This window comes from Fringilla coelebs, assembly GCF_963513975.1.
Source record: "Fringilla coelebs genome assembly, chromosome: 1".
Lineage (NCBI taxonomy): Eukaryota > Metazoa > Chordata > Aves > Passeriformes > Fringillidae > Fringilla > Fringilla coelebs.
The window spans coordinates 133400858-133417407 of record NC_140028.1 but is presented as its reverse complement, the minus strand read 5'-3'; the positions used below and the strand labels follow the sequence as shown (position 1 = coordinate 133417407).

The 16550-nt window shown below is 37.5% G+C and overlaps 1 protein-coding gene and 1 long non-coding RNA gene across 6 annotated transcripts in view; one reads left to right on the top strand and one right to left on the bottom strand.

The window, feature by feature from the left end:
- Positions 1 to 16550, bottom strand: part of CACNB2 (calcium voltage-gated channel auxiliary subunit beta 2) — a 242871-nt gene that overhangs the window by 110585 nt on the left and 115736 nt on the right. The window contains exon 1 of one of the 4 annotated variants that reach the window (XM_084226958.1): positions 7173 to 15261. The exons of the other annotated variants lie outside the window; for them this stretch is intronic. Within the exon in view, the coding sequence (XP_084083084.1) occupies positions 7173 to 7223 (51 nt within the window). The 5' untranslated portion in view covers positions 7224 to 15261. Of the gene's footprint in view, positions 1 to 7172; positions 15262 to 16550 lie in introns of those variants that run through there. 4 annotated transcript variants of the gene reach the window in all.
- The window catches only part of LOC311166830, a 34000-nt gene continuing 18784 nt past the window's right edge, over positions 1335 to 16550 (top strand). The window contains exons 1-3 of one of the 2 annotated variants that reach the window (XR_014617038.1): positions 1335 to 1551; positions 6300 to 6384; positions 6592 to 7042. This is a non-coding gene — a long non-coding RNA (uncharacterized lncRNA). Of the gene's footprint in view, positions 1552 to 6299; positions 6385 to 6591; positions 7043 to 16550 lie in introns of those variants that run through there. The other variant, XR_014617037.1, reaches the window with a different exon arrangement.

The window sequence follows — 16550 nt, the reverse complement described above, 5'->3', positions numbered from 1 at the left end:
CAAGCTGCTGATCTCCCTGCAGTCAGATGTTAAAACATCTAATCCAACTCGCAATGAGTCTCAGGAAGACAGCCTGTTTGAAAACATTTGTATTACAGATATATAATAAAAATACCTGTTGTATTGTAAATCCTCTACATCACTGAGATATTGGAGAGGTGCTATAAATGCTATAAAGTTGCAAAATCTGCCCATAGGTGAATGTTCCCATATGTGGGCAAGATTTTTATTTTTATTTTTTACATGTGATGTAGAGTCATGTGGAACACTGTCTTAAAGCCTTGTTGCAGTGAAACACAGAGAACAGGGAGAGAGACAGAAAGAACAATTCAGCATGTTGAACAATTCAACATGTTGTTGCTGGTCTAGGATGTCACAGAAGTCACCTGTAACCAAATATGCAGCCAAACACTTCTGAAACAGCAGTAAATTCTGTCAGAGCTTTAAGGGGTTGGAAGAAAAAATTAATATAAAACTTACACAATGCTGTAGAAACAGCTTGTGCTTGCTATTTTTCCTTAAAAAATATTTTTTTTCCACTGAAAGATTACTACTTTATAGTGTTACCCATACATTAATGCAGTATTATATAAACAGGTGTTTTTAATCTCACTGAAAAGCTTTCACTTCTTGCACTCAGCACTCATCTGCCTCTCAGGGCACTGAAATGTTTCCAGTGCCATGGGCAGCTCCATCATGGCCAGATGCTGAATGTCCACTGGAGACTTGTGCTATCAATACCTCCAAATTCTGTTCCCACTTCAGAAAATAAAATGCATCTAACCAGGAGAACCACAACAGCAGGCCACGGGTTTATGTATTTTTGGCACAAGCCATCACTCCACAATTCCATCAATTTAAGCTATCGATTATCACCAAACGTTGTGGTTTCTTTGGCCTCATTGCTTTTTCAAATCTCAGTACCCATTTCTCATTTTTTACTGTTTTTGGAACCTCTAATATTTCTGATGGTCAAAGTTTTGCACTCGTAAAATCTGGATTCATTATATTTAATTTTTGACAGATTAGCCTGTGCAATTTAATAACTCTAATATTTCTGATGGTCAAAGTTTTGCACTCGTAAAATCTGGATTCATTATATTTAATTTTTGACAGATTAGCCTGTGCAATTTAATAAGCTCCACTGAAATAAGTTTTGGTGAAATGTGAAAGCTGGAAAACTTGTCTCTGCAGAAAGGACAATTTATCTCTTGGGACCCACTTGAGAGCTCAAAATAGGAATGAAGTGGAATTTAGGCAGCGTATGTGCTGCTGTATGGCTCTCTCACCTATGAGGGTGGGTGTCACCCTGGCACAACAGAAATGTAGTTCAGTTTAACAAGCAGGGAGCCAGATGTGTAACCCTGGCCAGGAACTCGCAGTGTGCTGCAGTGAAAACACGGCCAGAGGAACCAGCGTGTCAGCTAAGCAGAGACAGCAGGTTGCAATGCAAAGGATTAAATAAGTGCAGTAAGTTGCTGCTCACAGAGAATTAATGCAATTTGTTACAACAACATGTTCAGAACTGCCCTGATGAGATGCATCATGAAGGTAAGGTACTTTCAGTCAATCTTCCTTGTCCACTCAAATTAACAGGATCTTGTAAGCAAGGAGTAAGAAGGTGAAGACTTGGCAGACAGTAAGAAGGTGCTAAGATCTTTCCTTTTCTACATTGAAATGACTTTTTTTTTCCCTCAGTTATAATCTAGACATAACTGTAAGATGTAAAAATTTGATTTTTCAATTCCATTTTTGTGTATTGCACATTTTCTTCCCCTCCCTCTTGCCAGAATTCCTGATTGGTGTTCATAAAAGAATGCTGTGAACAGTCTGATTTCCCCATGCTGACAGCACTGAAGGCTCATGCAGCTGAGCAAAGAGCATTTCTCAAACTGCATTTCTGTGGGGCTCTCCTTCTCGCTCTGACACTGCAGGACTCTCATACTCCAAGGAAGGCATTCAGCCATTTTCTACACCCTGACTAGAGTTTTAAAGGTGAACCCATTCCTGTGCTACAGAAGTCATCCCCCAGTACCTTTTATAGCTTCTATGAGACTAAGGTGCATTGGATGAGGATTTCTGAAGTCACGGAGAAACTCCTCCAAAGTACAAAAAATTTGCTAGGCATTTGATTTAACATGTGCAAAAAAAAAAAAAATAAAAGAATTTCGATCAAATCCATAACTGTTGATCTTTATACTGTAGCAACCTATAAAAAGACAATATTTTGAATTCCAAGATGCAAGAATTTCTCCTCTACTAAATTCATAAAACTGAGCCTAAATTATATATTGTTGTCCATGACATGAACAGAATAATGGATTTACACTAAACCAGCATTGATGCAGAAAGTTGCTTTTTAAATTTAAGAAGGAAATTATTCCCTTAAGTAGTTCAGTTCTGACTCCTTAAACTTCTCCTAAAATAAAATGCTCCTGCCATTACCAGACTGGTTGCTTTGTTTATGTCTACACAAGTTCTAGTGAAGCTGGGAGATCATGTGAAATCAAAGTGATAGAACCTGATCACATTTTTGTGACAGAAAACATTCAGCCAGAAAATATCATTATGTCCTAGGAGCTCACTGATTTACTCTGAATTTTGCAGGAAGCTATCAAAGTGCTTCTTTTCAAAGCACCTTTTCCAGCAATCCACCATGGCATCAGCTATTCAAACTATTATGAAATCAAGCATCACTCGGTTTCTTACACACCAAAGTGACCCTGTTTCCAAGACAAACTAGAACTATTATGAAAAACAGTACTTTAAAACTTCAAAAATTACTTTTTCCATTATCTCCCTCTATGCATTAATTTAAAAGTTTCTAGAGAGGAAATATTGAAGAGATGACTCTTTCAAATAATACTATAGTTTGAAAATACGTGTTTCATTGTCAGCTCATAGAAACAACTTTATCATTTTACAAGAACAATAAGGTTTTTGCAAATGTGACACCAAGAAAACCAACCAGAACCTTTCAAATAAATATCAGTCAATTAATGTTGCTTAAAAAAATAGGCAAAATCATAGAATCATAGAATATTTTGTGTGGGAAGGGACCTTCAAAGGTCTACCTCCAAGTGTAAGCCTTTTAGTAAGAGAGAAAATTTTAAAGCCCAAACATAGTCTGGTCACAGAGATTTTCAAGGAAACTCCATCCTGTTGAAGTGAGCTGCTGAACTCTGTACATAAAACTGTGGGAATTGCACAGGAATGATAATACATACTTGGCTGAGGACTTTGTCAAACTGAGAAGACACCAAGACAATTACTGTATGTGTAAGCCAGTCTTTCTACAGGCATCCTCTGATCAGCATGAGCAGACTCAAAGTTAAATCTGGCTTTTATATCTAGCAGGCCTTTAAATTATATTTTCTTTTGATACTAATATTCTACCAATACTATTAACTAGCCAGCTAGTAATTTTTAAATTATGAATATTATAAATCATCAACCTGAGAACATCCTTTCAGCAACCTCAAAACATTTAGAAAAAAAAAATAGATGTTTAGATCCAGTAAAATACTGCAAAATGCAATGTATCATTAATGAGCTGAAGAAAAAAAGTTGTTTAGTGACAGCAGAAGTAATGAAGCTTGGGTTCCCACACACACCTCCACAATACTTTCAGCTCTCTCTCATTTTCCCTACACACCACATGCTCTGTACCCTCAGCTCCCCTCCCCTCTCTGAACTTCTCTTTTCATGAGCTGAACAGGAGTGAGCATTTGTTTGCTCTGTTGCAGTTAAAGTTGTGCTCCTCAGCTGGATGGATGCCGCCTTCCAGATGCCAGAGGAGGCCAGAGAGTGCTCCACATCTCCCACGCTGGCCCCTTGAGGAAATGGCTTCAACAGCTCCTCCAGCCCCCAGAAGTTCTGCTACAATCACACAGTGCTTCTGAGACCTCTGCAAGGCTGGTTTAAATCGGCCACTGAAGTTCCTGAGAAGCACAACTAACAGATGGAAAGTGGGATTGCATAAATCTTGTCTTAGGAAACAAACCTAAGAAATCAGAGCTGTTATACAAAGACTGTCCATGCACTTTAATACTCAGCAGCTTGTTTAAATATAAGCTGATGCCATGAGCGGCAAGGTAAACATTTAATCTGTCTGAAAATTTTCAGATCATCACTGTCACAGAGCATTGCTTGCAGTTATTAAGCAGTTATGAGTACAGTATAAACCACAGGCTTTTGTGTCATGTACATTCAACACCAGTGGCAGAAAAAAAATTGTGAAGAAATACTGCACTGGTAACAAAGGACTTTAGGGATCAGCAATTAAAATATTGCAAACATTTATATATTCATACGTAATTAGACAACCTATTTTCCAAATTCTGGCATCTTCTGTATTTTTTCCCAGAGCAAAAAAAAAAAAATTTGAAAAAAATAAAAAAATAAAGAATCACAGTGGTTTAATAGCCTATAAAATTGATATCTGAATGCAACTGAAATTTCAAAGCACTTTGACCTCCTGACCTTTTATACCTTTTTTTTTTGTGGCAGCTCCACACCAGGGATCCTGGGAAGCAAATAGCAGAATTTGCCCTTTCAAGTTTATGAATTCCTAGGCTTGTTCACTGCTATTTGAAAACTGAATAAAAAATATTAGCAGCAAATATGTATTTCACTGACGCCAAAAAAGTAAATTTGGATAAATTGGAAAAAGTCAGGGTGCCACTTCTCTGCAGAGAGGGTGAGGTAAGGACAAAATGTCCTTACACTTTCCGACAGCTACTGAAGTTTCCATACTTCAGAATTTCTATGTTACAATGACTGTTAGTGATGAAAATGTGTCAGTGGTTATGCAATAAGTAATCCTTTATTTCATCTTACTATAACATTTTAATTAACTTGAACACATCAGGGGTCAACATGTTCCAAGGGACATTCTGTTATCTGGAAATTTAGAAAAATGTACCCATAAAGCTGTTACTGAATTTCTGGGCAATTATACAATTTCAATCTACTTTTGATGCAACAACTGCCATTCAAAGACTATCATCAATAATAAATTTACTTAATTATTCATGCCAATAATATGAAAGTTCTCAAGCTATATCTCTATAATTTTCCCAATTATTTTCCTCCTAGATATTGAAACATTTCATTTTTTTCAATTAGATAATATCTGAGGACCAGTGCTGGTAAACAAAATGCTAATTTGCAAGCACAGCTTCCTGTAAAATGCTTCTGAACAAGAAGTGACTACAGCTAAAATTCACATTAGCAAAACAAAACAGCCTCCCCTCATGACATATCTGGAGACTTGAATAAAACCTGAGGAAACAGGAATAGAATAGACATCAGCTATCACTTTGAAAGAAGGGTTGAGCAAATACTGAGGGATCCATATACATGGCTGAATCCCTTTTACTGCTTTCCATCTGTGTTTCACTTCTCCTATCCTGCTTTTTTGCTGCTCCTCAGTTTACAAGGGCTGTACATGCACATCACCACTCCCTGTGATTCCCTTACCCTGTCCAATGATAACTTCTTCCTCTGCCTAACAGGACCTCTATCACCATGCTAAATAGAATTTGGACTTCTCCATGATGCATATCAGGAAAAAGCTTACTTTTACACTATAGACCAGATAAACATAGCTTCTCCTTGGTGACATTATTTGACAATCACAAGACAGAAAGATGAAAATGCTGCAACAAACATGTACATTAGCTGTGCTAAGTTTCAACATCAGATTGGTTTTGTTGAGGAAAACAGTATTTTCCAATCTGAGGGTTTTTTAAAATTTTACACCAACTTTTTCCCACAAAAAAAAAAATTTCGTTCTGATAATTGTATTCGGATTTTCAGAGAATCCCAACACATTTGGTTTATCAGAACTCTTAGTAATTACTTGTATATAGATAAAATATAAAGACTTAAGCTTTTTACTATATTAATTAGATAAGAAAAGACTAAAGGCAGCTATAGCTATGGTTGAACTCAATTACTCTAAGGGTCTTTTCCAAGGTAAATGGTTCAGTGATTCTATTAGTAGCTGATTTCTACTATTCTGAACATCAGTGCTGAAAATAATTCCAGTGGAATTATATATAGTAGTTGTACCCTTTCCTGCCTCATGGCACACTTCCTCTAAGACCCACTGTTGTATTACTTTCCCCACAAACATAAGAGCATAGTGTAACTGGAGTACAAAGAAGTTGTTTATAAAGAAAAGTTGTCTGTAAGAGGACAACAGAATGGATATTAGCAATAACTAATCAGTTTCTTGTGTGGAAATCCCTAAATAACCTGGGAATAGCAATGATCCAAATCTGATTTCCTTCTAGAAAAAAGCTGTGGAGCAGCTGTTACACAAGACAATGCCTCTGACTTCTCTCAGAAGAACTCTGGAAAGCTACTGTCATGCTTAAGGTACTGTTCTTTTACTGCAGTTTTATTCAAATAGCTCATAAATGTTATAGAAAGAATTAAGCTTAAGCCAAACATTCAGCTTAAAGCTATGTTTGCGTAATTTCATTTTAATCCCCATCCTTTTTTTCATACAGTGTAAAAAGAAAAAGCACATCCATTTGAAGTTTAAAAATAGTATTTGTAATCTATTTAAATTTTATTTCACAGCACAGCTGTAGTGGGATGTCTGCTACTAAAACTCCCTGGCCCCAGGATACACATACCTGGTCAAATGCTGCCAAAGCAAGACTCATGAATGTGTTACAACCTAACCCAGACAAAAATAATAGAGAGTATAATGTTTGTGTCTGTAGAGAGAATGTACTTCAAGCTACTGCCAGCAGAGAGTCCCATTGCTTTCATATTGAGAAGAAAACAATTTAGCACAATCCCCAAAAATCACTGAACAAAAAGCAAGCCCCTTTTAACTATTTTAATAGGGTCACAGACAGAAGCCCTAAGCAGCAGCCACCTGCAAGTGCTTTCCTTCCCCCACAACTCATTTTTTTACAGTTTTTGCAAACTGTACGTCAAGTTAGTATGTTTCAAAAAAGGAAGCTCAAAAGTATGGTTTGGACTTCCACAAAAAGGCTGGCACATTTCTCAACAACATTTCAGCTTGGCTAAATGAGAACAAAGTGGAACAGTTTAACTGTAATTAAGTTAACTCGCAAGCCAGCCTCTACAACGCATTGTAAAATTAAAGGGCTCCCGAGCATCTGGCCTGCACTCCTACCACATATGCTTACCCCAGGAGCAATGTGCTTAGTTTGAGGAGACATCAGGCGTCTGTCAAGCATGTCAGCCTCACTCCAAACGGGCCAGCCCTTCCAGCAGCAGCAACACTTCTTACAGGAGCGCAACCTCCGACGCAAAGCAGCGCACCAGCGAGAACTTCAGCCAATCAGCCCACACTGACCATCATTGCAAATACCTGCACTTGTAGGGCCTGGTTTAAAGGGCACAGCTTTGGTCTCCACGGAGCAAGACTGTTTGCTGGCCCTTTCTCTCAGCTGTTGATCTGATACAGTCCCTACGCTAGGGACAGCTCAGCAGAGAGCCTGTCACCATCAATTACCAAGGAGGAGTGGGAGGGCTCCGTGCTCATGGTGACGCCAGCCGCTGTAAGGACGGAGCGTGCACACTTGCTGGAGTAACATCCCTCTTTGTTCATCTCAGATGCATGGCTTGCAACATGCATGGCCCCCTGGTAACACTCAACTGCTGTGCAGCCAGAAACAAGAAAGGCATCTAGCATTAACAAGGCAGAATCAATTTATTGATTGATGTTTGTGATACAGATATTTTTTTTATTCCCTCCCCCGCTCCGCCCCAACAGAAATATTATGCTGGAATTTCAAGCTTAAATATCAATTTAAATTGGAAATTTTCTGTGTAAAAGAAAAATTCTGCTTGACTCTATCTAAGGTTAAAGACCTATTATGGTAGAAGATGCATATAAATGAACCTTAATCATGATTTTTACATAAACTATCATCCTAAAAAACTGTCACTAGGTATTTCATCATGGCAATACTCCTATATATTAGCCAGTCAACTGAAATCATCAGGAAAACTTACATGCATAATATTATTGGCCCTAATGAGTTTAAGAATTTGCAAAAGATTAAGGTCAACTGGCTTAAAATAAGAGCATAGGTTAGAAGTAAATAAGGATGCATGTTTGTATTGGTCTGAGGCTTCTGGAGGCGTAGTAAAGACGAGAAAGGACCAGGCAGTAACAGGCAAGGAATGGTATGAACAGAAAAAGAGCTCCAGAGAAGCCACTTTCCCCCTCTGTTACCACTGAGATAATGACTATCAAGGCAGTGATTCCTCAGAGGAGCAACAAGCAAACATTGAGCTGGGCAATCTGCTCCTCTGTCTATGCCTCAAGACTGTTCTTCAACAGCCCCACAAAATCCAGCTTCTGGTCCATGAGAGCTGAAAACACTGTCCATTTCCAAAAGCTGAATTCTTAGTAACAACTTTGTGTGTAGACTCTGTAAAGTCGACGGTACTCATAGAGGGAAGGGCAGACCCTACTCACACGTCTCACAAAAAGTGCCAAACCAGATTTTTTTTTCCCTTTTAGACAAAGACCTCAGACTGGCTTCCATCTTTATTAACTGGTCCCTACACATTTTTTCACACAGTCACTTTTAAGGTGTACCAAGATTGACCAATATAAAGTTATGCTCTTAAAATGTAATTTCTTATTTATAATATCTGCATACCAAATTGTTAAAAATTCTCTTTGACTGAAATAAGAAGTGACTTTTGGTTAATGCCTGACCAGGTGGTTCTTCATTTGCAGGGGTTTTTACAGTTTGGGGTTTTTTAAGAGGACTGTGGGAATGAGGCATTCTTAGTATTTTACGACTGTTTCAGAGTCCAGTATTCATTTTAGGTCCATTTTGGATGCCAAAAGAGAATTAAATAAGCAGAAACTTTGCCCCTATTTCTCATGAAATAGACATTTCTATTTACCTGAAAAAGACTGAGCAAAGAAAAAGCCACAAAACACTGACAACCTCTTGCACAATTTATTTTGACTTCCATAAGGCACTTCTAGGATGGGTATTAAACTCAAAATGTTGAAACAAGCACTGGTTTCCAAGGAAGCAAACAGTAAACTTCAGCAAATTCAGTTTTAGAAGGCTGTGAGAAGTATATCAATTTCTGATGCAATACTGCATTAATAATGTTGGGGGGTTAACAGTAAAATTACTGAGCAAGCTTTTTAGCAAAGTTATTATCCTTAAAAAAATTAATACATGCTGTGGGACACAAATACCTTGGGGCAAATCAGAACTACTCTGAAGAATACACAATCACAGTCCCAGCTGGAATATTGCAATTAGGACAGAGCAGCTCTCATTCCAGAGGCTTATTTTCTGCCCTTCGGCAGATTTTACAGAATACTGAAACTAAGCTTGCAAGACCACACTGTCATCATGGCAAATTTTGGTATCATAATATTGAAACAAAAGAACTTTGTAGTAGAAAACACAGTAATGAGATAATTTAAAATATAGAAACAGCAACAGAAAATTTCCCTGTACCAATCATAGTCTCTAAAGCTCCCTAAATATTTCAGTCATAGAATAGAAACACCTCTTTTTATTCCCATTTTTTTCCTTCTTATTTTTTTTAAATTATTTTAACTTCTAAGCAGCAAACAACATGCAACCAATATGCAGTAAATACTAGATAACTTCCCCCCTTTTTTGCCCAAGAGGGTGAATCATCACCTAAGAAGTGTCAGATTTGTTATAAAGTTTCTGCTATGTAACCTGACAAATTAGGTTCCTGAGAACAAAGATCTTCAAACCCTTACAGAAAAACACATCTTTACTATGGGAACAGGAACCCAATTAATTCAGAGATTACTACTCTAATTCATTCTTTAATCCCATATAGTTCTAATGAAGAAGTAGCCTTAAATCTTAATGATCTATTACACAGTGATTTCATCAGAAGTCTCAATTAATATTAAACACAGCTTTATAAAATTTTACTATGTTTGGACTATAAATGTCATTAAGCACATGAGAAAACCAAAGTACTGATTAATGAAATACTTAGTAACATACTAATAGAAGCTTGCTTGTAAATGTTTAAGCTGCTTTGGTTTTGTCTTTTTGTGTAACAAAGCAAGATGGATGTCAATCTATAAAAGTTCTCGTTGATAAACTGGATCAAAAATGAGTTGTTAAGAGATCACACAGTCAGTAACTCACAATTGGTAAAACCTTTAGACATATGAGTAATTTTTCTCATCACCAAGTTATTGTGCATCAGCTGATCCATATGCGGACATGTGGGCATGCTTAGCATATGGCAAACAAATTAAGGCAATTTATTGTAATTCTGCCTCATTATGAATTATGTTATCTGACATTTGCTGATGAGTATATGCATGAACATGACAACTCATAAATTTAAATACCTAAATCTAATATATATATACTGGAAATTTTTTCAGGTTTGCTTTCCCATTTTAAAGACAGATATTGCATTTGTTTTTCTTCAGTTACTTCAGATTATCACATTTGCTTTTATTCAATCATAAAGTATTTCATCAGTCTTACACAAAAAAGTTCTCAAAACATAACTTCATGTTTCTGAGCTGCCTCAGTTGGACCTTTAGGTATTCAGGCACCCCATACAAAGAGCTCAGGTTGAGTTAACTACAACCCAAGCTGTTCCCTTTTCCTATGTGAGGGTGAGTATTTATCCCTTTGCCTCTTCTGTAAGTGACACATGTTATCAGCTCTTCTCACATGGCAAGAGTCAGCTTTAGAAGAGTTTTCTTTCCCCTTTTAGAAGATACAAAGTCTTTCCAAAAGATACCAAGGTATTAAAATTTATCACAAGACAGAAGAATGCTGTATATGTCTACGCAAAGTTGATATATATGAATTTTGACACCTAAAAATTTTTATTGAGAAGGGAGATAAAAAATGAGTGAAAGCTCACACAGAGATAACAATTCATAAGCAATCAGACCAGACCCATACTTTTAAATTGTTCCAACAGCTTGTCCACAGGAAACACACAAACCCACCCAAGCCCTATCAGCAAGAGAGCCCTCGGCTCCCCAGCACATGTCAAAATTCACAAAGGTTTCTCAGGTTCATGCTTTCCCTCTCAGACCTGTACCAAAGGGCAGTTTGCTCACTGTTGTACACACTGGTTGACACAGCAGGTCCCAGGTGAGATGCTGGGACAGCAGCTGGGTGATACTTCTAGTCAAAGACAGAAAACACCCAGCACTGTGGGGGCTGAGCTTAGGATCACTCACTGAACACTTTTCCAGTACTCTCTGCCCAGTTTGAGCAAAGGACACCAACAGGGTCTCCTGCCTCTAAGGAAAAGTTTTTCAGTACTGGATTTTAAGTCAGCCTCTAGTTTGTCTTTCTGTGAAAAAACAGCCACAGAATAAAGAAGAAAATTCTGTTACTCCTAAATATTGTAAAATAGGTTTTAAGGTTTGAAACTGGTGAGTACGCAAGCCAGCAGTTACTGGTTATAACAGACAGGGAAGAGTTTGATGAGCATTTTTTATAAGGGTAATCTGACTTGGTTAGATATGTACTGGAACAAAAAAGTTCACAGCTGTGTTTTACAGTTGAAAAGTACAACACGAGTGCCTGGTTTACAAAGAAGTACCTTGATTTTCCTCACTTTTGACCAGCTAACATGAAGAAACTCTTGCAAATTGTTGCTCCCAAGACCATCAACTACACCTGAAAGTGGATTATTGCATCCTCATGGCTGTTGATCTTCCTGAGTTCAAGAACACACTGCTTTGCAAAAATAAGTTTAGAAAATGAGAGATTCAAGCAGTCTAAATACACTCCTGTTTTTTCATGACACTTAATGCAAGATTCACCAAGTATGATCAGTGCACAACAGCACTTCACAGTTAAGTGTTGGTTAGGCAAGCAGGCTTCACAGAGTTTCTACAATTTGATTTCAGTTTCTGCAGAGAGGGAGCTTCAGCACTAGATTAAATTTTAAGATGGCACTGAGAATGTGTTAGGAAATTGACAGGAATCCGAGTGCAGCACATAAAACACAAACACCACATATACCAGCTAAACGAAAGGTTTAGATGAATTGACACTACTGCCATGAGCGGAGCTTTTGCTCCCCTCCTGCGCCCATCCCTGGCACCCCCAGCAGGTGCTTCCCCAGCTTCCTTCCCCTCTACCATCCCAGCACTTGCTCAGACCCTTCCAGGAGGACAGTGACATACCTGACTTAGTCAGAAACTACTCGTTTTTTTGTGGAGGTTTTTTCCGGTCATTAAGATGAAATGGATAAAGGAAAAAAAAAGTGGGGGAAAGGATGCTGGTAGAGGTGGGGCAACTCCATCACTGCAAAGCCTTAAAAAATAACCCCTCAAGGGTGTAAATACCTTTTTAAGTTCAATTTCTATTTTGCAATACATGGCAACAGCTCCGCAACATAAAGCTCTATAAGTATTAAAGCAGAAAAGAGATCTACTTGAAAAGCATCTCACATTAAAAATATTAATAATTAACAACTCCCACACAAATATTTAAGCAAATAGAAAAAAGGATGGCTTTTAAGATACATATAGTTGGGCTTAACATTTAAATGAAGGGGGCCTTTTTGTTACAGATAATTCATGTCACATTTTTCTCCTCTAAAATACAAATTTAACTCCATCCACAGTGAATAAGGCACACCCCTTTCATTCGTACATTTTGATTTTAGACTTATAATAGCTACAGACAATGTCAGCTTGCTGCAATCTCCTTCAATGTTAATTCTTCTGAAAATATTCTTATTGGCGTGATCTGAAGCCCACAAGGCTCTCTTTGGTTGGCTTTAGATTAGGCCCTTACATAACTGCAACATCTGGGCCCCATTTCAACTATGCAAATTCCAGCAGACACAATTTCTGCGAGTATAAATTAGTTTTTGTTTAATAGACATCTGTAATTTGGAACAGCTAATGCATATTTTCCAAGAAAATAATGAAATTGCATACTGCAATTTTGTCTGACATTCACCTCCAATGTATTCTGGTGTGGTGGTTTTTCTTAACGTCAGTGCTTTGGAAATTAATATCCATATCTGCACAGGGGATAAAAAGCACAGCAGGCCAGTATTGCCACAGGTGGGACTACTGCAAGGTAGAAGAACCAGGGTCAGTACTCTTCTTCTATATTATTTTTATGCAAAGCATAAAAGTATTACAAATACTGTGTAAATTCCAGATTGATCTGTGATTTCACTCAGAAGCCAGGAAAGCAATCTAATATTAAAGCACAAAAGACACACTGCACCATTGCAGAGCCTACACAAAGCAATTGTTAATATGTGAGTGAATGCATATTTGTCTGTGTGCAACTCTTCAGTGAAGTTTGGAAAGGATTGCTATCAAACAGCAATCCCCACACAACAGCCCATTAAGCCATAGGTAACTCAGAAGTATGATGAACTGTTATAATCTTCTTTTTCTCAAAGCATAATTTTCCTACAGTTACAATTACAAGAACAATTACAAATTCTTGTTAAGTCACCTTTTTTTTACTGACAATAAGAAACATCACACAAGGATATCTATATCCCTCCTTGTAAATGCACAAACAATAAAATGTTAACAGGATTATCACTAAATCCTTGCAAAGAATTCATTTTTACTGCTATAGAACAAAACCTTGCTGAAATAAATGGATAAGTCAGAACTACTTCCAGAGTAAGGTGCACTGATTTACAGGGAATCAGAGAACAGTCTTCAGATTATAGTCTCTAAGATTATACCAAAAACAGGTCAGAACAACAATGCATTACAAGGACTGAAAATATGCATTTCTAAAATTATTTTCCCAACTCCTATCAATGCAATTGGAGTGGATTATTCACACTCTCTATCTGTTTAATTTTCTCCACTGGAGAACCACTTATCACAGAATACTACAGTCTACAATTATCTGAGATTATCGATCTGTATCAATAGAAATAGTTTATCAGGTTGATAATGCAGCATTTTCAGTGATTCTCTGCAAACAGCAGTGTCCACCCCTGAATCTAAAAGGCACTGGGATTTGCAATTCACAGTTCAACATTACTTATCTGGATTAGGAAAGCAATTATTTGCCAATTAAGACATGCAAATAGGCTCAAGAAAATAATGTAGCAAGCAAAAAGAATGCTAGCTTACACTTTTTGATAATAGGAAACACTGTACTTTGGATTTTTTTGTTTTAAGCTGGGAAAGAATGGTAAAAACCACCATCATACCAAGCTTAAACTACGATATATTACACACATAACCTACTTTGACAGGAGACTAGACTGCAAAATAAAGCAATTAAGCATTTAGTCAACGTTAATTGAATTCCCTTGTCCTCACCTACATAATCATATTCTCATTTCCAGGGAGCTCCTACATTTTTCAGCACTCAGACACATGAATGTTTACTGATCTACTATGTTATACATATTTTTTCTTCTCTTTGTACCCCTGAGTACTTGGGCCACAGGCCTCCTGTATGTTCTGAAACCCATGTTGTTAACTAATTTTTTTTTATTTTATGAGAAGCTCATCATGAGCATTATCTATAGCTCCAAAAATTTATCTTCACAATATGAAGCACAGTAAAATGAAGAGAAACTTTTCCCCACTTTTCAGATAAGGCTTTAAGCAGGCAGAACAGGAAAAAGGGGACATAATACCACCTCAGTATTTGAAATAGGAGAATGCAATCTTCTTGTTGCCTGGAGCTCCAAAAATTGGTGTGTAAGAGCAAGCCCCCCACTCCCAGTACCAGTGTCTCACCTCCAAGCAGCTCACAAGAACAGAACCTCTTGTAAGGAATTTTAGGAAGACATGAAGAAAATTTGTCATTCACTCACATGACAACAAAAAGGAAGAAAGTTTTTTTTAAAGTAGAAGAAAAGTGCTAATTAATGTGTAGAACAGAACTGAGATGTAGGCAAACCCCTTAGGGCAGGAGCATTCCCTCCTCTCGCATTTTGATCTAAAGATCAGTTGTCAAGAAAAAACTTAAGCCATCACAGCCATCTGCCATGTAAATTCAGAAACCATATTGCTGTTGAGTAAGTAACATGCACAGCAAATGACAGAACTGGACAAGTGAACGGACACATCACATTCTCGGAATACAAATCTACTGAAGGCCAGTAAACACTTATTAAATAAAGCTTAGGAATAGTACCACAGCTGCAGGTTTTGTGCCAGTATTCATGGACAATAAACTGTTATGTGGAAGGATATCACTGCACACTTACTTTGTACTTATATTTCTCTCTATTTCTGCCACTGGCTAATATTGAAAGCAGCTAAATAAATCTTTGATCTAATTTGGTACAGCATATTTTATGTCAAGTGCTAAATTAATAGATGAGGGGAAGAAAGAGAAGAAAAGGAGATACACACCAAGTTCTTCAACTTTCAGAGTTAGCTTAAAGGCTGATATAAAACATAACTCCCAGGAAACATCATGGTGCTAAACTGCCCCTAAGCCCCCCTCAGGGCTTAGAGATAGCTCTGCAATATCTTCCAGGGAAGGAGGTTGGTGTTAAATATACTTAAAGTTTCCTTTTTGTTCCTTTTATGTTTTTCTCTTTTAATTCTGGTTCTCTTCTTGTGATCACAGACTTAGGTTTCCCTCTGGTAAAATAAAACTCAAACTCTTGTTGTGTTAGAGCACAGATTTCCCAGGAACATCAGACCCAGAGATGGGGTACTAAGTGAAACCAGTCCCTTTATATTTCTGTACACAGGAGAAAAAAATGCACAAGGAACTGCTGTGCAATTTCACTGAACTACATAGGGCAGTACAGACATTTGTACTGTCAAGTACTGGGTTTTGGGAAGAAGTTTCCCCAGTAGCATTAAATAGTGCTTTTTACCATAAACTAGGCAGCTGAGGGACAGCCCAAGACAGCAGGAACTGCCCAGGAAGTTCATTACCTCTGCAAATAGAGACTTCAGCTGATAGTGTTATTTTATTTTCCTAATATAATTCAATCCATTTTTCCCATTATTATTTCCTTAATATTCTCCATGATTCAAGGACATGATATACTCTACATTTAAATCTCATTTTGCCCATAACAGGAAGCTGCAGGAGACACTGCACTTCATTTAAATTTGCTGTATAGCTAGTGCCAGTATTTTGTTTTTAAAAGTTTCATTTTTCATTTTGACCAAACTATTTTCAAAAGTGGAATATGGAGACCAAAAAGTCTTAATATTTTTAACCGTGCAATACCACTGACTGCATTTCAGATCAGCTGCTCAGCTAAAAAAGAAAATTATTTTTCAAAGCTTCTACCTCTATGTGAGTTATCAAGCACAAAATGGCTTACAAATGATTGCTAAAATGTAGTCTTGGCAATGCAAATGCCATCTTTGATAAGATGGCAGAAATGGAAATGGTTCTTAATAAACACAGAGGTACCTTGAAGGGCTGGAGAAAGATCACAACTTTTCCTCCTGGCTCACTGGGCTCCTGGTCCTCTCCTCACAGTTAGCAGGGCAATCTGCAGAGCCCCAGCAGATAAACTGGTGGTACTCTCATGGGACAGTACTCCTGGCTCCTCTTAGTGGAGCTCAGGGC